The 25,263-nt window shown below is 38.2% G+C and overlaps 1 protein-coding gene across 6 annotated transcripts in view; it reads right to left on the reverse strand.

The window, feature by feature from the left end:
• Window positions 1–6,391: 6,391 nt before the first annotated feature.
• Window positions 6,392–25,263, reverse strand: part of GRB14 (growth factor receptor bound protein 14) — a 102,640-nt gene continuing 83,768 nt past the window's right edge. For 2 of the 6 annotated variants that reach the window (XM_073305649.1, XM_073305652.1), the window contains exons 7-14: window positions 22,960–23,070; window positions 22,670–22,765; window positions 21,897–21,977; window positions 19,005–19,121; window positions 18,842–18,911; window positions 18,660–18,747; window positions 13,088–13,181; window positions 6,392–7,069 (exon numbers count right to left, since the gene is read on the reverse strand). In XM_073305649.1, coding sequence (XP_073161750.1) covers window positions 6,923–7,069; window positions 13,088–13,181; window positions 18,660–18,747; window positions 18,842–18,911; window positions 19,005–19,121; window positions 21,897–21,977; window positions 22,670–22,765; window positions 22,960–23,070 — 804 coding nt within the window. In that variant the 3' untranslated portion in view covers window positions 6,392–6,922. Of the gene's footprint in view, window positions 7,070–7,825; window positions 7,993–13,087; window positions 13,182–18,659; window positions 18,748–18,841; window positions 18,912–19,004; window positions 19,122–21,896; window positions 21,978–22,669; window positions 22,766–22,959; window positions 23,071–25,263 lie in introns of all 6 variants that reach the window. The other 4 variants (XR_012154278.1, XM_073305651.1, XM_073305650.1 and 1 more) reach the window with 4 other exon arrangements.

A 25,263-nucleotide genomic window follows, 5' to 3' on the forward strand; every position in this document is an offset into this window, starting at 1 on the left:
TACCTAAGTCTATTACTCCAGTTTGTTCAGATCATTTTAAATTTTAATCCTGTCCTCCAAAGCACTTGCAACCTCTCCCATCTTGGTATCATCTGAAAACTTTATAAGTGTACTCTGTATGCCATTATCTAAATCACTGATGAAGATAATGAACAGAACTGGACCCAGAACTGATCCCTGCAGGACCCCACTTGTTATGCCCTTCCAGCATAACTGTGAACCACTAATAACTAATCTCCGGTAATGGGTGAAACAACAGTTTATTCTTGTTGTGTTTGTTAGCTTCTAATATAGTTTTCATTGATGTGTATAATGTAGATTCCTTTTGTTTTTTATTTACTGACCACCAGCAGCATAAAAGGTCCTGTACAAAACAGAGAACAATATCATTTCAAGTGTAAGCATCCTATTACCAGTTGTTTATTGTAGGTAAAATCACTCCTATTTTTGCAACAAATAGCATTAAGTGCCAATAGTGTTATCAATTTACAGAGCACATAAAGAGGAAATAAGGCAAAAAGCTATTTTTAATTTCTCTCCATATGCGTCAGTTAGTGTAAACCAGGAACATTTTCATACAGAGAGAGAGTGTATGAGCTATTATTTTCATTGCAACTACAATGAAAGCATCATTTTATTTCACCAGTGATTTTCAACCTGCGGTCCACAAACCCCTTGGGGGGTCCACAGACTATGTCTAAGCTTTCAGGCTTTAACCTATATCCATGATGAAAAAAGTACAATTTGTATAGAATTAAAACATTGTGTATAGCCCCATTTGCAATATTAAAAATGCTACTAAGTTGGGATGAGGCAAACAGTAGGAAAAAATGAATATTTTAATTATCCTCAGATAGTCTACATGTTCTCAAATCACACCCTAAAAATACAGAAGCCAACACACATTTGAAATGGATATTACAAGTGAAGTGATCTCAAATATATTCATATATTGGAAAACATGTTAAAAGCACATAAAAAGCTGCAGCTTCAAACACTATTCACAAGTTAGGAGTGGGAAAAGTGAAAAAAAATTAAGCTTTTACTTTATGTAGCTCACTATTTATCCAAGCACACTTCAATGTGTAATTTACCCATCCTAAATGTACATCTGCCAGAATATCAACATTTAGGCTATGTCTACACTGCAGTTTACGTCAGCATAACTTGTCATTCAAGGGTGTGAATAAAGCACATACACCCCCCAGCGACATAAGTTACACCAACATAAGCACAGTGTAGACAGTGTTATACCACCACTCATTGGTTTTATTATGCTGACAGGAGAGGACTTCATCAAATGCAGCGCAGCACTGTATGTGTAGACAAGCCCTAAATTACTGTAAGGACAAGGTGGGTGAGGTAGTATTTTTCTTTGGACCAACTTCTGTTGGTGAAACAAACAAGCTTTCGAGTTGCACAGAGCTCTTCAGATCTGGGAAAGGTACTCAAAGGTGGAACAGATTGTTTAGCATAAGAAATTAACACACATTCCAAGAGATTATTCGAGGCGAAGTGACCCATTAACACCTCTGCAGTCACAGGACAAAAGTGGGGGTTTAGGGGGTTACAGATTGTTGTAATAAGCCATAAATCCAGTGTCTTTATTAAGACCATGATTTTTAGTGTCTAGCAAAATTAGGAATGTAAGCTCTTTTGAAGGTGTTGTGCAGCTTTTCTTTGAAGACGAGGACTGAGAGGTCACATAGGGAGCGATCATTCTGTGAAAAGTGTTTGCCCCGGGCAATATGGTGTTTGTGTGTTATTTTTCTGTGTGAGTTCATTCATGAGCATAGTGATGGTCTCATTTTACATACATAGTTGTTATTGGGGCATTTAGTGCATTAGATGAAGTATACCATATGTGATGGGCACGAGTTGGCCCCATAGATCTTGAAAGGAGTGCTGCGGGAGGTATAGATCATTGTAGCAGGGGAGATATGGCTGCAGGTTTTGCATCTGTTGTTATAACAGGGTCTGGTGCAGCATTGAGTTGATAGGCCCTAGTCTGTGGGGATTCTGAAACCATTAATGACAATTATTTTAAAGGGGGAGAAAAGCAAAAATTTTCTGTCGGCAAATAATTTTACGACCATCTCATGAGATAGGTTCAATGCCTCCTCTGCATTTAATCCTCTCTCATGTCCTACTCTGCTTTAAAAAAAATCTTTCAGGATTTTTTTTAATTAATTATACAAATCATTAGTATTAAAAAGGTAATGTAATGGTTTCAAGAACAAGCTTCACAGACTATCTGCATATTTAATCATCTCTACTAATAAATTTTTAATCATTCATTGAGTTCAGGTTCTTGTCTTGAAGCTTAACTTGATAACAAACCTAGCAACTGGTAGAACTAATTGGTACAGAACAAGTTAATAATTTATAAAAGGAAAAAGCACTGGGTGTTCTGAAGGTGTGCGGCGATCGCAAGTCACAGATATTTCCGGAAGGGAATAGACAAACAGCAGCAGATGGTAGGAATTCCATGATACACTGCTGCCATCCAGAGGCCAACTTTAAATATTGTTCACATTTCTTTCAGTTGGACTATAAAGCCAACTATAAAGTCAGATTCATTACATTTTAAATATTCATGCATTTCATTAAAGTTAACATTAATTGGGCTACCATACACATTGATTATGCATAGACCATCAAGTGTTTAACCTCTGAAAGCTTGAAAGCTTCAAATAACACACTGTGTCTCATCTTAGATGACTTTAGTGAAATCTTCAGTTATGGCCTGAATTAGGAAAAATTATATTCCAATGCTAAAGGATAACCATTTAAAATATCAGAGAAGTAATTAAAAATAATTTTATTAACTGATTGGGAGAATTGGTGCAAGTTATGTCTTGCTTCCATATATGTGCAAAAAAAAAAACCTAAAATATTTGGAAAACTAATAAAAAGGTAGTAAAATCTCATTGACTGATAGACTACTTAAAGTATATTGTGGAAGCTTCCAATTACATATATATAAAAATGTTGAACATTCAACTTACAAATTAGTCAGCTGCTCTTTTTTGGTGAAAATGACAATTTCAAATTGTATATCATATTAAAAACAAGATGACTGATCTTTTGAACCAGGAAAGGTAAAGTCAGTTTTCAATATTTAATTAAAAAAAAATCTACAAAATATATTTTTCTTCCCTCAGAGAAAACACAGAATACTACAATCCCAAAAACAGAATGCCTATGCTACTGGCAACTTTTGACAGAAGACTGAATTCTTCCCCAACTTTTAGCCAATTATATATCTAATGCTGTAGTATTTATTTGGTTAACCATGACTCAAAGCACTTGAGAATGTACATAACTTTAAGCATGTGCTTTAAGTCAATTTGACTTGAGCACATAAAGTGCTTTGTTGAATTGAAGACTTGCCTGTTAAGTAAAAAACATTTACAATCTTAATAAAATCTTGGAGTTTTTTTACTTTACATTAAAAGAGTTAGGAAATGGCAGATGTCATGTAAACTGAATTCGGCTCTTTTAACATATGTATTTGATAGTCTTTAATTATATCATCAATTTTTTCCCCAGAGATTCCCTCCCTCAGGGCACAGGATAAAATATGCTCTAAGAACGAGGTAGCTTTTTAATATTTTTTATTCTGATCATACAGTGTGTCACTATGCCTTATTTACCGTTCACCATCCAAATTCTGCACTGGAATACTGAATTCACTTTTCAGGTGGTTTTCTGTAACAGTCAATGCTGTAGTATCAAAGTGTCTCTCAAACGTTAATGAGTGCACGTTCAACTACGTGGGAGATAGGAATGTTTATCATCCCCATTTCACAGAATGCAAACTGAGCCACTGAGACTATGGCCAAAATTGGTAGTACGCACACTAATTATGGTTCCTCAACCACTGGGCATCCAACTTGAGACATCTTGGAACAATTTTTCAAAATATTTAATATTTTTAACGTACAGAAGTTTGCCATTGACTTCAAAGTGTCCCAAATTTCACCCTTTATACCTTCCATGCACTGTGCAGACACTAAGTAATCCTCACAACATCCCTATGAGGTAGGTGAGAAAGTATCATCCATATTTTGCAGATGAGGAAGCTGACAGAGTTCCAAAGTCAAAGTCAGCATTGGAACTCATCATCTCTGGATTCCCTTCTCAACTTGGGCACCAAGAAAATGAGAAATACATAATTAGGGGCCACCTGGCAAAATTTTGGTTTAAGTGACAGCATCTCATTGAAAGTTCATGGCAGAGGCAAGGATGAACTAAGTTATCCTGGGTGAGATTCACCTGTCTTATTCACTACATGGCTTCCAACTTTTACTAGAAATGGGGCACCATCCACCCTGCATAACCTCTACAAGTGGCTAACAAAGAGCTTAATAAACAAGTTTGTACAATTTTGCCTGTTTAAGACTTGTTCGGAACACCAATAGTTTCTACATGTTAACCTCTCACTCAAGTTGTTTTTTCAGGTACTTCTACCACTATAATTTGATAAAAAAAATTTGTGTTGTCTTTTAAATACCAAATTCTTGGAAGAATTTCAGCTTAGTTTTCTGCTTTAGGCTAGTTTGTCAGAAGTATTGTTAAAATAAAAAAGACAACATTTTTGTCTTCAATACTTCCCAGGTGAAAAGCATTAAAAATGTTCAGACAGTCTGCCAGCTCACTGTACTATATTTTTCCATTAATTTAGCATTTGTGAAAAGTTCTGGATTGGAGAGCCATGGAGTCCTCTGTCCATAGAATAGATAAAGCAAAGTTGGCAGTTCAAACTCTTGAACTTACATTTCTCATCCCTGACCTGGAGGGACCCAAGGTGAAAGGATTCGGTCTCCACTTTCATTCAGTGGTTAACTTCTCTACTGAGAAGGTTGATGACTTGAGTGCCAGAACGGCAATTACAGTATTTTTGAAAGTGACACTTTCCTACTATGAAATGGACCAAAGTAAACAACTTGTTTTAAGTGTCAGATGACAACCTGTGGTCATTATTTGTCTAGTGATGTGGAGGATGTGTGTCTCTTTCTCACATTTGCAATCCCTGGAGCCATGCAATGCCCGGAAGTAAACCTATATACATGGTTAAATTGGGGTTCAACAAATTTCGTTAAATAATGCAATAGCAACTTGGGAGCTTTTTAATTAAAATTATTCTTAGAATAAAATTTGAGTTTATTTTCAGGTTTAATTTTAAAGTTAATGTATTTGGGATGCAAAAACCTTAAAATTCAGTATTAATTTGAATGAGATGATGGGCAACACAAGTTGCATCTTCAATGCATGTTCTGGAATGTTGCTTCTCTTCAGCCTGGTCTCTAGTAGAAAATTATGCCAGCTTAACTACATGACTCAAGGGTGTGAAAAATCAATTCCCCTGTGTGGTGTAGTTAGCTGACCTAACCCCCACCGTAGACAACAAAGTTGATGGAAGAGTTCTTCCTTTGATGGGAATGCGGACTACCTGCCTCAATAGGGAACCTCTCCTGTTGGTGTAGGTAGTGTCTACACTGCACTGAAGTGCTACAGTGGCGTAGATGTGGTACAACACTGTTGTATTCAAGAGTAGAGAGGTCAGGCTCTATTGTCATTTTGAAAACAAACATTTTTACATTTAAGAGGGAAGGGGCTCTGGTGTGTGGCACATGTTGAGTAAGGGTATTTTTTTTGTTTTTGTTTTTAAGTTTTTATGGAAGTACTAGAACACAAGTAGCTATTTAAAGGCCTTTGGAAAAAAGGCTGGAAGCTAATACTGCAAATTTGAACTAGTTGCTGTCCAATTGGTCAATAGTGCAATGTTATCAGCAAGCAGACTGAAAAGGAGTACTTGTGGCACCTTAGAGACTAACCAATTTATTTGAGCATACGCTTTCGTGAGCTACAGCTCACTTCATCGGATGCATACTGTGGAAAGTGTAGAAGATCTTTTTATACACACAAAGCATGAAAAAATACCTCCCCCCACCCCACTCTCCTGCTGGTAATAGCTTATCTAAAGTGATCACTCTCCTTACAATGTGTATGATAATCAAGTTGGGCCATTTCCAGCACAAAGCTGGAGAAAACCACAATCCAGTTTAACTCTTAACTTGGGAAGGAGTTACATTCCACATACCCTTACTTCCAAAATATAACACTAAAATCAAGGCCCTTTTAAGTGCCTATGGATAAATAAAAGATTGCACATATACACATGCATGTTATGTGCACTACAAAATACATATATGCACGCTCATATGCACATCAGCTCCAAATCTGTATAATAAAATGTGGTTCAAGTCACTACTTAAAGGAGAAAACCTATAAAGAGTACTATTACAGCAGCAATAGTACAATTCATAACACAACTGATCCAGAATTAGTCAAGACATTAGAAATAATTTTAATTGGTTAATTCAGAATATTTTCACTTTTGAATGCAAGAAGCCACAAAATAGCATTTAAAAATATAGCGCAAAATAATTTTGTTTTATTTACAAATTAAGTACAATCCAACTTCTAGAGTTTTTCCACCCAAAGTTCATGTTATACTCCACACACACACAATTTCTATTCCACAGTGTAGAGTATTTCTGAATGCAATTAACTCATTTATTAGTCATCTATTACTAACAAGGAGGCACCCTCCAATTTTATTTTGGTAAATAAAGTTGCATAATATTAAAAATATCTGTTTGCATTTGAAAAAAATTCCAGTGCTGCAACATTACATAATTTCACATGATTTCACATGAAATACTTTTTTCTGAAGTTGATTTTTGCAGTGACAATTACAAAGCAAAGGACTTTCTGTATGGAGCATATAAACTTTTCTTTGCATCTGAAATTCATCACCATTTCAATATAATGATTTTTGCCCCGAGGAAATTGCCTTAGAAAAGTGTTCTAGCATCTCCTTTTTTCCCTGTTTGGTGAACTGACTTGGTTTTTGTTAAAGAGCAATTCGGGCACAATAGTGTTTTAACTTGCAAGGTAATACTCCTTTATTGAGCTGGTAGAACTCCACAAGCTGGATGAGATCAGTAAATCTGGTGTGACCATCATCCAGTGTATAAAATAGCTTTCCGTCCTCTTCTAGCTGTAAAAGGGGAACAAACAAAAAGATAACAAAACACTATTGAGCCACAGTGTTTGTCAGACATTCAAAAATATGTACATTGTTGATCTTTAATGAAATCAGGCCTTGTGACATCTTTGTGTAGATTCATGCTCCTGAGTTATTTATAGTCTGTGGGGAAGGGGGGAAACTTAGTGTTCATTCATAGCAAATTAAAACTGACCAGTAGAAAAGTAGTGCATTCTCTAACTTCTTGTCAATTTTAGTTAAATACATAAGGTAAAAGGAAGCAAGACTGAATATGTATTAGAACATTAGGCCATGAAGACTGCTAATGTCAACACCTCTTATGCCTTCTCCTTTATTCAGAGAACATCTGATGATCACACATGCAAAGATTTAAACTGGAACCATAAAAACCTTGAGCCTTCATAAAACAAGAAAACTGAATTTAGATATACTCTCTCTCTCTCTCTCTCTCTCCAAAGAAAGAGGGGGAGGGACAGCTCAGGGGTTTGAGCATTGGCCTGCTAAACCCAGGATTGTGAGTTCAATCCTTGAGGGAGCCATTTAGGGATCTGGGGCAAAAATTGGGGATTGGTCCTGCTTTCAGCAGGGGGTTGGACTAGATGGCCTCCTGTGGTCCCTTCCAACCCTGATATTCTATGGAAGAGGTGTCATATTATAACTGCCTTTTGCCCTACGCTCGTAATACACAATGTTCTGTGTACCTAGTATATTTTGTGTAGCAACGGGTGGCTGTATATTCATAATTACTTTTGTGCACTGACGTAGCCTTTACTGCAAAAGGTGCTTCTAGGCAGGAGCCTTCTATTGTTGGTTACCATGATGGCGGCAGCACACGTTCATTGATGCCGGAGGCAGCAATAGGGGAGCAGGGGAGAGGAAAAAGACTCCTGCTGTTCCAGATCGCCATTAGCATGCTAGCCCCAGGAAGAGAGAGGGAGGAGAATACCCACTGTAAGGTTACCTTGGCTAACTTTAAAATCCACCCCCCACACACACACAAAGATTTACAGGGAATATTTCCCATTTTAAACTATTACAAATGAATAGCCCCATAATTTGCATCACCCAATTAATTCTTAAGCTAATTCTTTGGCTAATAGAATATCCTCAATCAGCAGAAAAGGGAATCTAAAGCCTCCTGGTACTAAAACATTTGATACTTAACAGTAATATTGATCAATTAATGAAAGAAGGCAATTTATAGGCAGTGGATAGTAGTGCATAAAAGACCCTAAAATGGTGATCGCATTGGAGTATCAGTTACTGCAGCAGAGAGGAAAGATGTAACCATCCTTCTGGGATGGATAAAATTAGTTCTCTTACCTGTAATTAAGGTTTCTCAGTGTAAGCAGCAGTTGCACTGGCCACAACTACTGGGTTATCCTACCCATTCTAAGTCTGGAGGCAGCTTCCTTTTTTCAGATTTCACCAGTCCAGGACCAAACACTACTAGGTAAGGAAGTGTTAACATATATGTCACACTGTGGGTCTGATCATGCCTATTTTCCAGCGAGAAATATGAAGATGCATGGTCATCCATGGGACTCTACGCATGCATACAACGATCATGCCAACATGATAGACATTGCAGAGCTGAAACATTTAGGAGAGCTGAGGCATTTGTTAATCAGGAATTAAAATTTAACAATATTTTTTTTGTTATTCCCAAACTGATGTTTGCCTTGAATTACATGAATATTTCCTCAAGGGAAATAGCTCTTCAGAAGATAAATGAGGAAACCATAGTGTCCAAGAATCTGACATGTTCAGCATGTTTGCAAGGTTGTTATTCTGAATGACTGATCTTTTATTAGAAGATGATTGTCCGAGAACTAGTGTAATTGTATCCCTTTCCTCTCTCAACTTGAACAGCTGAATAGTGATTAGCGTTCTAGACATTAGAAGACACTAAACTGGGAGGAGTGGTAGATACGCTGGAGGGTAGGGATAGGATACAGAGGGACCCAGACAAATTGGAGGACTGGGCCAAAAGAAATCGGATGAGGTTCAACAAGGACAAGTGCAGAGTCCTGCACTTAGGACGGAAGAATCCAATGCACCGCTACAGACTAGGGACCGAATGGCTAGGCAGCAGTTCTGCAGAGAAGGACCTAGGGGTTACAGTGGACGATAAGCTGGCTATGAGTCAACAGTGTGCCCTTGTTGCCGAGAAGGCCAAAGGCATTTTGGGGTGTACAAGTAGGGGCACTGCCAGCAGATCGAGGGACGTGATCATTCCCCTCTATTCGACATTGGTGAGGCCTCATCTGGAGTACTGTGTCCAGTTTTGGGCCCCACACTACAAGAAGGATGTGGAGAAATTGGAGAGAGTCCAAGCGAAGGGCAACAAAAATGATTAGGGGACTGGAACACATGAGTTATGAGGAGAGGCTGAGGGAATTGGGATTGTTTAGTCTGCAGAAGAGAAGAATGAGGGGGGATTTGATAGCTGCTTTGAACTACCTGAAAGGTGGATCCAAAGAGGATGGATCTAGACTATTCTCAGTGATAGCAGATGACAGGACAAGGAGTAACGGTCTCAAGTTGCAGTGGGGGAGATTTAGGTTGGATATTAGGAAAAACTTTTTCACTAGGAGGGTGGTGAAACCCTGGAATGTGTTACCTAGGGAGGTGGTGGAATCCCCTTCCTTAGAAGTTTTTAAGGTCAGGCTTGACAAAGCCCTGGCTGGGATGATTTAGTTGGGGATTGGTCCTGCTCTGGGCAGGGGTTGGACTAGAGGACCTCCAGAGGTCCCTTCCAACTCTGATATTCTATGATTCTAAGAGCAGAATATATGGTGATTAATTGGTAGTGGTGGCCCAGAGTCATAAAGCACAAATTGGGAATGGAACATACAGCAATGAAGGATTTTTTTTAAAAGGAATGTTCAAACATTTTCATAGATGGTGTAGCTCATAACAAAGAAATTGTCTCCTACCATACCCCCTTCCAGCTTCCCAATCACACATCCATTTGTGAATATGCAACATCCCTTCACGAATTGCTGAATAGATTGCTAATATTGGAGACACTGGAGAAATGCTGCTCTCTATTAAATCCGGGAACTCTTTTGATGTGTTCTCTCAGATCTGGAAGGCTAGACTCTTGACTGCAAATGCTACCAAGCAGATATTTCCTCTTCCTCCACCAGGGATCCTATTGCAGGAGAGAGAGGTTTTAGCAGCCATAAAGGATGAACAATACTTGTATTTTTTGCACAGTGCTTCTGTTTGGCAGAACAACCTGCAGAGGTGTATGAGAAATGACTGGCTTTTTGAGAAGGAAAGAAGGGGTACGTCTGGGTCAGAGGGGAGTGGAACTTTCTAAAGAACCACCGAAGTTTCCTCCACAGGAGAAGATAAAGAGCTAGGGGCCTGTTTCCTGATGGGGGAAAGAGAAGGTGGTCTCTGTTTAGCAAGTCAAAGGGGTGCCATGCTGATGGGACTGAATCATTCAGTTTTTTTATGGAATCTAAAAAGCTGTTTCAACTATATTCCATCTGATCCAAGGACAGATAGGAAACAACTGGATAATGGAAGTGCATCATCAGTGGCCCTGACTATAGGGAACACAGGGTGGGTCCAAAGAGGAAAGACACTGGTGCCAAGAGTCCTCTCCTTGAGCTATTTAGGCCAGAGATACCACCACGACTACCCCATCTGTCACAGCAGTGCAAAACTGTGGACATTTTTGTCCTGGCACTGACTTTGCTTAATGGTTCACAATGATTAAGGGGTTATGGGCTGGTTTTCAAGCACTAGATCAGATTTACTGAATCCCCTGAAGTGTTTCAGCTCCATTTTGCAGCAAAGAGGGAGGTTTCTACGATACTGGCTACAGGAGCAGGGTAAAGCATGGAAATACCAAATGGTGGCCCTCTGAAATCTCATTGGAGCCAGTGAGTCAGGGGAAAGAACATTTGGGGAAGTGCCCAGTCTTGCAGAATAGAAGAATCCCCTGAAAAACCCAACAGGGGAACCTAATTATCAAGAGGTCTGGAGATTTTGGATAGAAGACAGTCTGGGAGGGAGGTTCTTTGAGAAGTAGTAGTTGTGGCTCCTAGGTAAAGGCAAAGCACTAGGGCTAAAGCAGTGCATGAAAATATATTTCAACGTGAAGCAGGATGGAAAGAAAGTGGAAGAACTTTAATACTGCCTCCAGAATCAGTGGAATGGATAGGATGACTCCACTGTCATGTCAAGAGCATCACATGTGATGTAATTGCTTTCACTGAGAAAGTAAGGGAAATATTGCTGTACCTCAGTAAATCCACAAGGGATTTCAAGATTAACCCCAGGTAATTGATCTGTAAAAGCATTATATCAATTTTAACCAAAAAGTGAATGTACACTGAGGAAGAGTGAGAATACCTATCTACCCTACTGGCCTTGTACCTAGATACACCAAGGCAACATGGGGCAGGAAATGGGGCCTGTGATGCTGTATGGAAAGTGGGGGACACTTTAGGATATTATTAACACCAATATTGTAAAATGGCAATGGGTGATAGCAGATATGCCATGTAAAGTATCTGCAAAAATATTATAATTTGTAAGGTATGATATCTTGTTATGTGTTTGTATCACCTTTGTATTGTAACATATATACATGGTATGTCTGTAGTTCCAAACTTGTGCTGTGCATCTTGGTGACACCCCCAGACAGGTTGGCATTAGAACTGCCTACCCTGCTTGACAACCCATTCAGGAACATCAGCTATACAATTGACCCACTGAGAGAAGGCAAGGGATACACCTTGTGACTCAGCAAGGCATGCAGGGGCATGCTTATGGACAGAACTCTAAGGTTTCCAGGCCATGTGCTGGGCAGCTTGTGTTCAGAACAAAGATGATCAAGCTGCATAGCAAAAGATGATAAAAGGCAGCTGTACCTTCTGCTTTTTGTCTTCATTCCTGTTTCTTATCTCTGGAAGAATTTTGCTACAAATGAAGCTCTAAACAAAGGACTCTGTGTGTTACAGAGGGACTTTCAAGCCAGCAGACTCACCAATTCTGCTAGGAACCTGATAGACTGTGAAGTCTTTGTATGTATGTGACTGCTTTACCATCTCTCTTCTTGTTCTTCACCCCGCCCTCCTTTAGAATAGACCTTTAGTTTTAGACATTAAAAGGACTGGCTGACAGCATTGTATTTTGGGTAAGATCCAAACCTATATTGACCTGGTAATGTGGCTGACCCTTTGGGATCAGAAGAGCATTTTATATATGTGAGCAGAGTTTTTTAAATAACTACTCACTGTACGGGTCCTATGTGCTGACTGAGAGCTTCTTGATAACCAGTCGGGGGGGGGGGGCGTTGTCAGAAGCACAGTTAGTGACTGGCTGGGGAGTTTAACTTCAGTGTTACCCACCAGTCTTGGTAGTATCTGCTCTCCCTTTTGCAGCCTACCCTGACCTTGTCATTTCCAGTGAGGGCTGCCTCAGGCACCCAGGTCACTGAACCAAAAAGACTGGGCCCTGAGATATGAAGGAAGCGGCTCTGAACAGAGGCAGTGCCTGTGCATGTGGCTAAGATTTCTAACCTAGGTGGGTCCATTTAACTGAAATTTAAGAAATAAAAAAAGGTGTGGGGCCAGGAGGCTGTGAGACATTTGAAAATAAAACATTTTCATCCCATAAGAGGTGTTTCTATTTAGTTTGAAAAATAGACTTGCCTTCATCTTAAGACAGCTCACACAAAACCCAAACGATATTGCCAAATCTTATAACAAATCAAGCTGCAAGTTCCATAAATGTTTAATTCTGTCTATGCAGGGTTGTTGTAACTGTGCTGGTCCCAGAATATTAGACACACAAGGTGAGTGAGAGAATAGCTTTTGTTGGACCAACTTCTGTTGGTGAGCGAGACAAGCTTTTCTAAGCTTTTCTAGTGTCTAATACTGTAGTACCAATATCTACCATCTTCCATATACCAGAAAAAATAACTTCAGAAGTTTGGCATGCTATTATGCCTTTTCAATTATACACAAATTAACAAGTGTTACTTACTGGTACAATTTGAAAGTGCTTTATTTTTAGTCCATGGCTCATTGACAATACAAACGTTTTGGGGTTACTTTGGCTATCCCGTACCAAGAAAACCCTAGGGAGAGAGATTAGGAATTTTCAAAGTAAGCTCATGTTGAATTGTTAGAAATTTATGGTAGCTTTCCAATGAACACTGTAATGAATTGTTAACACAGTATTAATGAACATCAATAATAAGTCAATCCATCAATTTTGTAACAAAGTTTAATTTCAAGAGTTCTGCTTTAAATCTTTATATGTTTTGAGAAAATATCAGAATTGGAAATACAAGCTTTAAAATAGTCTATTTAATCAAACACTGTCTCTCATGTGAAAAAAATATGCATCTACACAATGATAGATACAGCAGCTGTTATGTATGTCAATGTCAAGATGTAGCTTTTTATCACAGACATAAAAACATGTTTAAGAGTTTGCACTTTTAGCAAAGTTTTGACCAAGATCTTGACAGCTATCAAAATCACAAATTATACAGGGGTAGAATGCCAAGAATTGGCAGCCTGTGATTTTTCACATTGGAATTGTAAAAACTTATTTATTTTCATCAGAAAAAGCCACAGGCACCAATCACCAGTCGATTGACATACGGAAATTTTACCTTAGAAAGTACTTCAGAGCAAAGGAAAACATTTCAGTTTCTATATTCAATAGAATATATCCAATTGATACATTGCTACTTATTTCTTTTAATCTTCAAATAGTATGGCTGGAATTTGGACATCTAATTCCATTAAGGGCTTTCGAAATTCCCAGTCTATGTGAGTGTTGCTCATGTGGCATAAGAGCAAAAGCATATAACATAGCTTGCAAAGTTAGCAGTTCCATGGAAAGTTTATAGGAGATATGGTACAAGACTTGACGCTGACCATATTGTTACAGTTGGCAAATATCTGCATACAACAAACATTAACATCTGTAGAGCAGGAAAATTCCCCTTCAGGATCAAACTCTCAAGCTTACAATACTGGTTGTTTTATTGCAGAGCTCAAGTAAAATATTCTTAATTATCAACAGACCCAATCTTCGTTGGGCTGTTCTAAGATTTGAAAAGCCATTCCAGACCAGTTTTTCTGACAGCCATTGTCCTGGGCACTGTTGCAGCTGGAGGGATGAGGAGGGAGGCTGTCAGGGTGTCTCCCTCCCCACTGCTTACCCTATCTCTATAGAGCAGGGCACGACATGACAGGGCTAAGGAGGGAGGGAGTTTGGTGGCAGCAGCTGCTGTCTTAACTTGCTGATCTACTTAAAAAGGCAGTGTACTTAGAGTGCGGTCAGCTTACTTAAAGCTCTCCCTCTCTCACACACACACACACACACACGCTGTGTGTCGCTGGCTATCCCTCCATTTGTGCTGCCTTGTAGAGTGTGAGGCTACATTAACAATAAGGTGTTAACCCTTGAGGGCTCAGCCAAGTGCTAGTTCATCATTTAGCAGTAAGACATTCCCTGGGAAATATTCCACCCTCTGACTTCACCACCTCAACCAAGCTTCACAATCATCATTGCTGTGTACAGTATTAAATTGTTTGTTTAAAACTGTGTCTGTATTTTGACTGGTGAAAAAAATTTCCCTGGAACCTAACGACCCCCCCCCATTTACATCAATTCTTATGGGGAAATTGGATTCACTTAACATTGTTTAGTTTAAAGTCACATTTTTCAGGAACATAACTAGAACATTAAGCGAGGAATCACTGTAGCTTAAAGAGATAGAACAAAGCGGTTGGTACAGTTGGAGGGGAGACAATCTGGACTGGACGAATAATACAGAACAGAGAGGGGTAACCACTCCAAAATAAAAAAAAAAGGAAAATGAAGAACGAATCCATTGAAGGAGAAATCCACATGGGTAGAGAATATATGAGTGGCTGCCTCTTGTAGTCACCAGTAGACTAAAAACTAGTCTGCTATCCTCCCCATGCACATGCTGGCAGGGTGTAAGGGTAGTGAGCAACTTGGCCCCGCACACACCACCTCCAACAGACAATTACATGCAAGCGGGAAGCTGTTAGGAAAGTTGTGTGGGAAACGAGGATGATAGGAAACTTATAGGGCCCTCCATTGGCTCATATAGGCCTCCAAACTGCTACACATTCATGTAAGTCCCAAAGCTTTTGAGGTTCTCCCATCACCAATGTAGGTATTGTTATAACCACCATAAAGGAGGATTTATTAGCAATTTTGAAGTTCCTGATCATTTTATATTAAAATAAACTAAAATTCACCAGGATGACCTCAGAACCCTTGTGCTTGGCTCATTTGGAGACATGTCCATGGGAAGAAAAAAATACATATATCGGCAACTATGCATATATTATACCAGTAAAAGTACCTAATTGGGTTTAAATGAGTTATAGAGTGATTAATATACTTAGATGTTTCTAAAAAGTTTTCCCACACCATCTAGTTGCCTAAAAATCATCTCTTTGCCCTTTCCAGGGCTGTGCAAAAAAGTTTTCAGGCTACAGTTAGATCCCATGTATAAATCATATGGTATTTTATAACTCTTAACATTAAGGATGGGCAAACTGGTCCAGAAAACATACAAACAATTTCATTATTTGAGCATTGCACTTTACAGACATTCAAAATAAGGCCCCCATCCTAAGCAGCCTACTGTCTAAATTAAACAACAATATGGATAATTACATCAGACCACAAAAGAAGAGGCTGGAAAGGAGGATCAGGACTCTGCCAACACATTCATAATTTCATTTTAGGGCACATTATAAGGCCCACTCATTTCAACAGCCCTGTCTTTACTGGGCCCCATCCTTTGTTTTTTTAGTTATTTATTTTTTAAACTAGTTAAAGCCTTTCTTAACCCTGTTTTTGTGTTAAGTGTGGCTTATTTCCTTTTAGATGATGGGGTCCCTCAACCCTAAACTATCCTTATGTATGCTTGAGGAGCTTTAAAGCCTACATAACAAACAAAAGTATCCAGGGATAGTTTTTGACACACATCTAAAACCCATCATCCTCCCCCATTAAGCCCACCCTATGTCTAAAAACCATCAACCCCCCACCCCCACCTACACATACAAACACGCATACCTCGGGTGTCAAAGCCCAAATAACCCTGATTTGTAAGAAGTTCCCCGCTTGACCAAATGCATAGTGAACTGGGGTCTTATGATGATTATGATTACAACAATGACAACATTATCCTTTCCATATATCAGAAGCCTAATAGTTTTAAATCCTGTCAGCAATTTATTAACTAAAAATCCTTCAAATAGCCACTAAGAGTCAAATATCATAACCATAATCTCGCTGAAGCTTCTGCCATGCTTTAAAGCAAATATCATTGCTTAAAATTTAGTAGATCCAAAATGAAACATCACAGAGTACGCATTAATATATATATAGACACACACACACACCACATCAGTTGTGTGTCAGCCATAAATGTATTTTATTTTTTTGTTGCATTTCCTAAGCTCCACAGAAAAACCAACAAACACATAAACTTGGATTAAAAGTAAAATAAAGATTTAGCGACAAATGCTTTCAAAATTATTATGCACTACTTCACCTAAACTTGGCATGTAGTAAAACTTGGGAAGAAAAACGGCCTAGACACATGCAGTGCTCAGAGACAAACTTTCCAGAAAATAGACAAGTTTGTAAAATTGCTGGAGATTAGATCTGTGACTCATTAGTATTCCCTTCATCCCTTGAGAAAGCAGTTGTACCATGATGAGTCTCAAAAAATGCTTTAAAAATTGTTGGTATCTGTAATTAGGTTCAGCACTCTCTTCACGTGATGGCACCATTATCAGCCTGCTGCAGTTCCTTTCCATGATAGCCCTTGTTAAACTATTAACTTTCCTCTTTTATAAGCCAGTATGAACACTATTTATCAGGACACACATTAGAACAGCAGCCTATAATCTGTTTGCATCTGCATAGTGGGTTTCATTGCCTGGAACAGTATCTTTGAATTGACACCCACCAAGGCTCTGCTCAAGGAATGCAGAATTTTGCCTGATACATGGGCAAGCCTATACAGAAAGAACATCTTATTACCCCCATGCAAAGCCTCTACATTCATGGTGGTAGTTCATTTTTTCAGACAACTAAGCAAGTGAAACATTTGTCACATGTTGTATTATCGGTATTTGTGAAAGACTTCTATGCCAGTTTCCGCTAATGTCTAGTACACAATTTGGGCAGATATATGTGTTCAACACAAGCTGCCAGTCCATGATTACTGGTACAACCAGTTTCAAATAATTCTAGACAGTCTATTCGACAAGATCCCTCCCATCAAACTGCAATGCACATCTCTCTATAGACACCAGGGTATTATCACACACTAACATGGTACAGAGGTAACTTTGAGTCACTTTCTAGGACCTTTCAAGGCTCAAATGGTATTGCTCTTTGCTCCTCAATCCACTGTTTCTTTTCATTTTTTTCCATTTAAAACCCGGTTTTGCATTTTGGTTCTACTAAAATATGGCTCAACTTTAAATCTGCACACCTCAGAAACATTACTTGCTGGGTTTATTACTAGAAATCTTACTTCCCTTTATTAGACCAGCTTCTAATATCATTGCAGTGAAACAGAATTCAAGGAGGATGGAGCTCTTGGTTTTGCAGCTGAGATTCAGAGCTCTACAATGGAAAATGTTTTCAGCCCTGTGAGCCACTTTTTGTGCAGCCCTTTCTGACAGATATAGGAAACTGTGTTAAATCAGTGATCTGAAGGGGTTTCCATTACTCTAAGCTTCAGAAAGATTTGAAGTGGTGGCCCAATATAATAGGTTAGACAGATAAGAGTTCATATCTGGAAGGCCAGCAGGTAGGCCAAAATAAGAGGGGAATGTATACAGGTAAATTATGGGACTGAGGAAGCCCTAAACTTTAATCACAAAATGCAGCTGTATTACAGGAAGGCAGGAGAAGAGATTTAGAAGCAATAAAATAAATATGAAGATTTGGACAAATAAATATGTATTATCTTTGTACTTTTTTCAGAGAAATACTTTAAATATTCTATCATTAGAAGACTAAATGACTCATCCTGAAGTTCAACATTTACGCTCTCTCGCAATTACTTTCATAGCATCTCTGCTCAGTTTACAAATTAAATGGATTCTTCCAACAGCCAGCACTAGAAACTCAACCTTGGATTTGAAAGTCAAGCAGCGTTTTCTGATTCATCATGAGTAAGTGATGCCGGAATTCAATTTTAGGCCCTGATCTTACAGTTGACAGTGCAGAAAACAGAGTGTTGTGCCAATCCGAGCCCATTGATTTCAACATGGCTCTGTGCAAATGCAGCAGTCCATCCACTCAAGTGCAGGATCAGAACTTTAGAGCACTGTTTTATTGAACAAGAAAGATGCCTAATACAATCCAAATCATTCTCCAATAACTCTAATAATATGAATGTTTTTTATATTATTTACATTAAGTAAGCAGATATCACAACACAACCCCTTCAACAAGCAAATAATGTTTCTACATAGTTATTTTTCTGACCATACCTACAACCCAAAAAAGTTAAGAAAAAGAATCAGCTTACCCATCTACAAGTCCTTGCTGTAAAATAAGTCGTTGAGCTTCATCCCTAGAGATTTTATGGTGAAACCACAATTGTGTTCTGTGTATAGCTAGAAAAATTATAAAGATCTTAGTTTTAACAATATTGTTTTATCACAAACATTATTGCATCTCTTCTACGGCTGTAAATTAACTCACACATACCTACACTGGATGTGGCGCTTTGAGAAGTGGTAGGACTTCCATGTGTGTTGAGTCGTAAACACCCTTTTCTCTGAGTGGGAGAGGAAAAAAAAAATGTGTCAAAGCTTTCTGTGTGAGAATAAAATTAGAAAAAATACTTTGAAAAAAGTAGAGGTGTTTATACCCGCCATGCTAACCCTTCTTCAACTGCAACTGAAAGGGCTTCTGTTGGATTTTCAATAACTCTGCTTCTATGTCCTGAGAAGTCCATTGCTACCAAGGAATTTTCTGAAATGCTTCTCTGGGGGAGGGAGGGGGCAAAAAGAGGGGAATTCAGATTTGAAAGAAAAAAAAAGTTTAGGAGGTTTCTAAACCTTATTTTGAAATATTATATTTTGCCAGTTGTGTTTCAAATTTTTGCAAGGCTTTCCCCTCTCAACCAAGATTTGTTTCACTTTGGACAACATTTGTAGTTCTAATTCTCTTCAAGGGGGACTATCCAGCTGAACTTTAAGGTTTGGCCAGTCGGCAAGATAATTGTGGGAGGAAGGAGAAGGTAATGGCTACTTAGTATTGTAAGACTTATAATGTGTCTTGTTTTTGCATCACTGCAGCCTATAGTACCTGGTCTGAAGATGCTTAAGCTACTGAAGACTGGTCCTCACCAGCTGTAGTTGAGGCTGTGGATTTAAACTATCTCAGCTTGCTATTTATGGCTAGTTAAGACAGTTGTCATGAGACACTGGACACAAACTTTTGCTTTGCTTACTTCAAACGAAAGCCTTCATCTACCAAAAAAGCCACACAGGTCGGAATTTGAGTATGTAGTCTCATTAATGCTATCAAACTAGATCCGTACAAAATAACTGTACTCACACATTGAGAAGTAATTTCAACTTCCCTGAAACTCAAATACGGTTACAAAAAAAACCAAAAAACCAACACAGTGAACCACTTCCAAAGGACTAAACATTTCCAAGACGATTCTGTAATATTCCATCGCTGTTCTGTGACTCTGATACATTAAGAGAGAGGGGAAGTCAAACAAGGATGCAATTTCCTTTTCAATGGCCACACTGAATAGAATAGAAAAAGATAAGGAAAGAAAACTGCAAACCATGAAAAAACAATGCAACCTTTTTGATTGCTAAATCATACACTGATGTGACTGCTATGGTACAGTTGTGAAAATATAGCTTTTTCCAAGGTCCCATCTAAATTTAAGAGTGGATAGACGATGGGCCTACCTACTATTACTGCTTTTGAAAACTGCTAAACATGCACCACTGAATATGATTTGGTGCTCAAAATGCAGACCTCTTTCAAACAAAACAGAGCTACTCAACTCACTACACTTAGTTCCATGTGACTAGGCAGGCTGAGATGAGGTATGGGGAGGAAGAGAGATTATTCCATTCAGGAAACCCACTTTGCTACACAAGTAGGAGAGCCTATTAAAACTCCACACTTCAGCATGGACTCATCTGTGTCCAAAGTTGTGACATAGCATGGCCAGCCTGTACAGGCTGAAGTTAACCATGTTTAGACCAGGATTTTTCTGCTAGTGCTCAAAGAGCCAAAAAGGCTTATTTTTTTGAGACATCAAGCCGTTCTGGAATAGAAGATACCAATAACAATCTTATTTTTATTGTGTGGCTTTGGCACTTTCCTTTCTGTTCAAAAGCCCTTTACAACACCCCTAAAACCAGGAAGGGAAATTGAGATGTCCTTCAGACCCTTGGAGAAAGATTCTCATACTCTACTTTGTTTCTCCCCTATCTCTCCCCACTATCCCCTATGCCATTAAAGTCAACCAAAATTGCGAAATACTTGGGGTATGTGTGAATGTACACTCGGCTTCACAGTCTAAACTTCCAATAGAAGTTTCTGTGGGACCACTAAGAGGAATTGAGTAATGTTAGATTGTATGCCTTAATGGATTGTAAGATCTACTCTAGTGCTTTCTGTTAAGCTCCTGGCTGTTATGAAGGAGCATAAAAACAGTAAATGCAAGTTCGTGTATAAAATATTCTAACTGAGGGGCAGGTTTGTGAGACGGAAGTAATTTAATGTTTTATGTAATTGAGTAAACATGGATTCATGGACAGGGAAGACTCAAAGTTAGCACAAGCACTTGTATCTTAGGCATTCAGGTTTATAAATTGAGCTTGATACTAAGTACACTAGCTCCACAGTAACCATTGCTGGGCACTGGGATATAAATAAATAGAAAAACCCCTACCCTTCTATAATTTGAAGCAATGTGTAGAGAACAAAACACATGCCTAACCAAAAATCTCTGCCCTTAAAATATTCCTATTCAGTTCCAACCCTAGAAAGATTACTTTAGAACTCAGATAAATGGAAGTAGAAGAGATTTCAACAACATGTATTAGGACAGCCTATCCTATCAAAAACATTTAATTGCAATTACTTCATCAGAGATCACAACTGAATGACTTCAAATCCTGGGGCCATATCCTGAGCTGAAGATTGGGCCAATGAATTACAGCCTACTTAAACTTTTACCAAGGTACAAACAAGGACTGGATAAAAGGCAATGTTTGCCTGTAGGGGAGTTTAGAGAATGGGACCTGCATTGCTGAGACAGTTGTGAACTATGATTCAGGGATGTGAAAAATTAACTGCTTTTTATACTGAGAATGAATATACAGAATAATCTCAGTTTGATCATTTATATTAATCCTTTTTCAAGAGTGCTGCTGGACTGATTGGTTTCTTTATACAAAAGTGGTGAATTGCTTAATATTCCTCTTAGCTAGAGCATGGTTCAAATACAGGGCTAGATTCTCTCCTGCACCAAGATCCACTCGGCACAGAAAGAGACACAGGGGGAGTGCATGTCAAGGAATCAGTAAGGGCTTCCTGACTGGCTCAACCTCCGGCTCCAATGTCAATAAGGGCAGCTGATCATTCTCCCTAAAGATTTTGGTAAGTGCTTAAAATGAAGCACACACACAAACATTTCTAGGATCACAGACACAGGTTCCATTGCTTCTGCCATAGGTTCCATTTTAAGAAGTTTATTTGCTCAATAAGTTATTACAGTACATACCATAGGTGATATAGTCAGAGAACTGCAGCCACCTCTACCTTGATATGGTTGCATGTAATTCTGATACAGCTGCATTCCATACTAGAATCAAAAAATAACGTGCCTTATCACTATTAGTTTATTGTGGGGATTTTTGTAGTACCACCTTGAAGTACTAAATAAAAATGATTATACAGGAGCTCCTGAATACTATACAATGGATTTCAAAGATTTTGACTTTTATTAGCTTAATTAATTTAAAAATAGAACTGCCTGCACAGACAATAGGAAACCTTTCCTTAGAAATATATTTTTCCATTATTGTTTTCTGCCACTACATTTAAGAGAATTCTCCAAGTCCAAAACTGGAATGTATAAATTTTGCTACCCTCAAAAAAAAAAAAAAAAAGTTGACCAGAATGAGTAAATGGCTACAGTTTTCATTTTCTTAAGAAATAACTTACATGTATGTTAATTCTAGCCATTTATAGGCACCATATGACCCATTCTGCCTACTTTGCAACTAAAAACAGGCTCTTCTACCACTCAAATAAGTTCTTGCATCATAATCGGGGCCAGCACCAGTAGCAGCAATGCCAGCTTTTTCTATTGTACTGGAAATTCAGTATCTATCTTCTTTATTGGGAGAAGTCAAAAAGAGCCCACAGTGTACAAAATTAAGGATTTGTATTACACTGAAACCTACAAGTAACCCTTGATTCTCTATTCCAGAATGTAAAAACACTTAACCTAGTAAATTAGTGGCAAGAAATTAACTTCACAGAAGATTGTACCTTAAGTAATCTAATTGCTGTCATCCAGCAGGTCCTACTCTGCTCATCATCTGCACAAAGCTGCTTCAGGTCTCTGACGCCTCCTGCTTTGTTAGGCTAGAAGGCCACAGCACATTGTTTATCATTAATGCATATCTTGCAGATAATACCTGTTGAAATAAAAGCCACTAATTCTCCTATTTTATAATAGACAGCTGACTCTTTTTTAAAAAAAAGATCATAGAAACTTAAGCTTACCTAAGAACTGTGGCTTGCTTTAGCATATATCTATCAAAATATTAAGCCTGTACCTTAAAGCAGAATCCATAGTTTGCTGGTGTTCCAGACGTCTTTTTGCCTGCCAAAGACATATACATATCACTACTGCTGAATTCACTGAAAAACTGCAGATGTCTTGGTTCCTGAAAGGAAAAGCAATATAAAACAATTAGACCTTTTGCTTTATTATAAACCAATGAAGGAAATAATAAATAACTATATGAAAATCAGAAAAATATTAATATTTATACAGTAAATTATTTAAATACATGATAAATATCTCTCCTGGAAATATACTACAATTCATATTAAAAAAAATAGTTCTATCTATGCTAAAAATACATCCCTATCAACCACTCAGGTTTACATGTGCCTAGGCCCTTACCATCAATCAAGTTATGTGCTTTCCATCTATGAGGCTTTTATATATCTGATCCAAATCAGATTTGCATGCACCCAGCCCTATTAATCACGTTAGTTTGCACCTGGCCTCCATCAATAAGGTTTGTGCACAACGCATATATTTTTCATATATAATGTGAACAATGGCCAAAAAATGGCCCTAAATCAAAAACTAAAAGCTTCCCTGTTGCATCATATCTCCTCAAGTCCTAACTTCCTAACAAGCTTTGCGTTGGTAGATAGTATTTTTTGAGATATCACTCAACAGTGAAAAGCAAACCTCGCAAGAAAAACCATTCAAGTGGAACTTAAATCCTAACTATTAAAAATGCACGAGGAGAAACCAAAACCATACTACACAGAAAATTGAAAGGGTATAAAAACTAACCTGGTGTGAAATGTCACACCAACTGGCCACCTACTTTTAGAGAAATAGGAATTTTTACTCCATTTTAAGACACAAACTTGACTGCATAACGTGATGATTATCTCATCATCCAGCATTTCCTTGTGAAGAGGCTGGATGGAGGAATTGTTTGTTTTGGAGGGAGCTGCTTGTTCCTTTTGCGGGGAGGGGGAGAGACGACAACTGTATAGCAGTTTTAAATTACGTTCTGTGCATTTGCCTTAAGACACAATAGCAGCATTCCTCTTGTAAATAAAAATACCACACACACACACAGCTTAAGGAAATTTACAAAAATTAAACTTGCAATTTACCTTTAAAAGGAAACTAATAGTAAGTTAGGAAAAGCGTAATAAAAAAAGAGAAAGTTACACAGAACATTTTCAGGGAGAGAAACACTGAGCACTTCTCCTTTTAGACAGATAGCCTCTTTAAATACCAATAACTACACTCATCTGAGGCTCTTATCTTGTTCCAAATGGCAGCTTTCCTGATACTATGACTGTAGAAGTTGAACTGACTGAAGACATCCAGAAAAAGGCCACTGAACAGCCTACCTGCTGCAGCAGAGGAAAATGCCCAAAACTAGACAAAGCCAAAAAAGCAAACTTTCAATTTTTTGTGAGAAAAATATGTAGCACCAATGAACTGATTTCTGGAAAAGCATATGAGATATAAGCCATAATGCTTAACGATTCATTACATCTTAAAATGTAAGAACTTTTGAAGTCACTTTGCAGTTTATTTTTAATTCCCTTGTTTAAAACACATCATCTGAACCAAGAAAACAACATATTTTAGCCATTACTGTCCAGTCCCATTCTAAATATTAGTTCTATTCCCCAAGCTGAAACCAGTCAAGTTTCTTTTGTTTGATTCTTTGTCTCCTCAATTAAATGAGGCTAGCTGTGGAAATACTTTGACAGCTAACACAGAAGTTCAGATGGACATAAATCATAAATAAATAAATGGACATAAATCTCCTTCCTTAGAGGTTTTTAAGGTCAGGCTTGACAAAGCCCTGGCTGGGATGATTTAACTGGGAATTGGTCCTGCTTTGAGCAGGGGGTTGGACTAGATGACCTTCTGGGGTCCCTTCCAACCCTGATATTCTATGATTCTATGAAAACCATTTTTTCCTAAGTGGGTTACATAAAAGTTCTCTCCTCTCCAAAGCACCTTGTTTAACAGGTGTCAATAGTTATGCTTCCAGTATAGAAAAAAAATTGAACAAGTAAAGTGGGGAGGAGGTATGGATACAAAAGGCCATGATAAAAATTGAGGCGCTCCAAACATTTTCCTACAAATTATTTTTCTGCAAATTTTCTCCTTTCATTTGCTTCAAAATAAATACATGCTCTGAAAGACAGGTCCAAATGGTACATTCAGGAACAACAGTTAACGTTTGCTTATGTTCTCACCCTTCAAAATTCTCAACCAGTACATCTGAAATGCGGAATTTATTTTTGAAGAGCTCTGGTGTTGACTGACTGAAAAATAAATTTAAATTAATACAATCAGAATGAAC

This window comes from Lepidochelys kempii, chromosome 11, assembly GCF_965140265.1.
Source record: "Lepidochelys kempii isolate rLepKem1 chromosome 11, rLepKem1.hap2, whole genome shotgun sequence".
Classification (NCBI taxonomy): Eukaryota; Metazoa; Chordata; order Testudines; family Cheloniidae; genus Lepidochelys; species Lepidochelys kempii.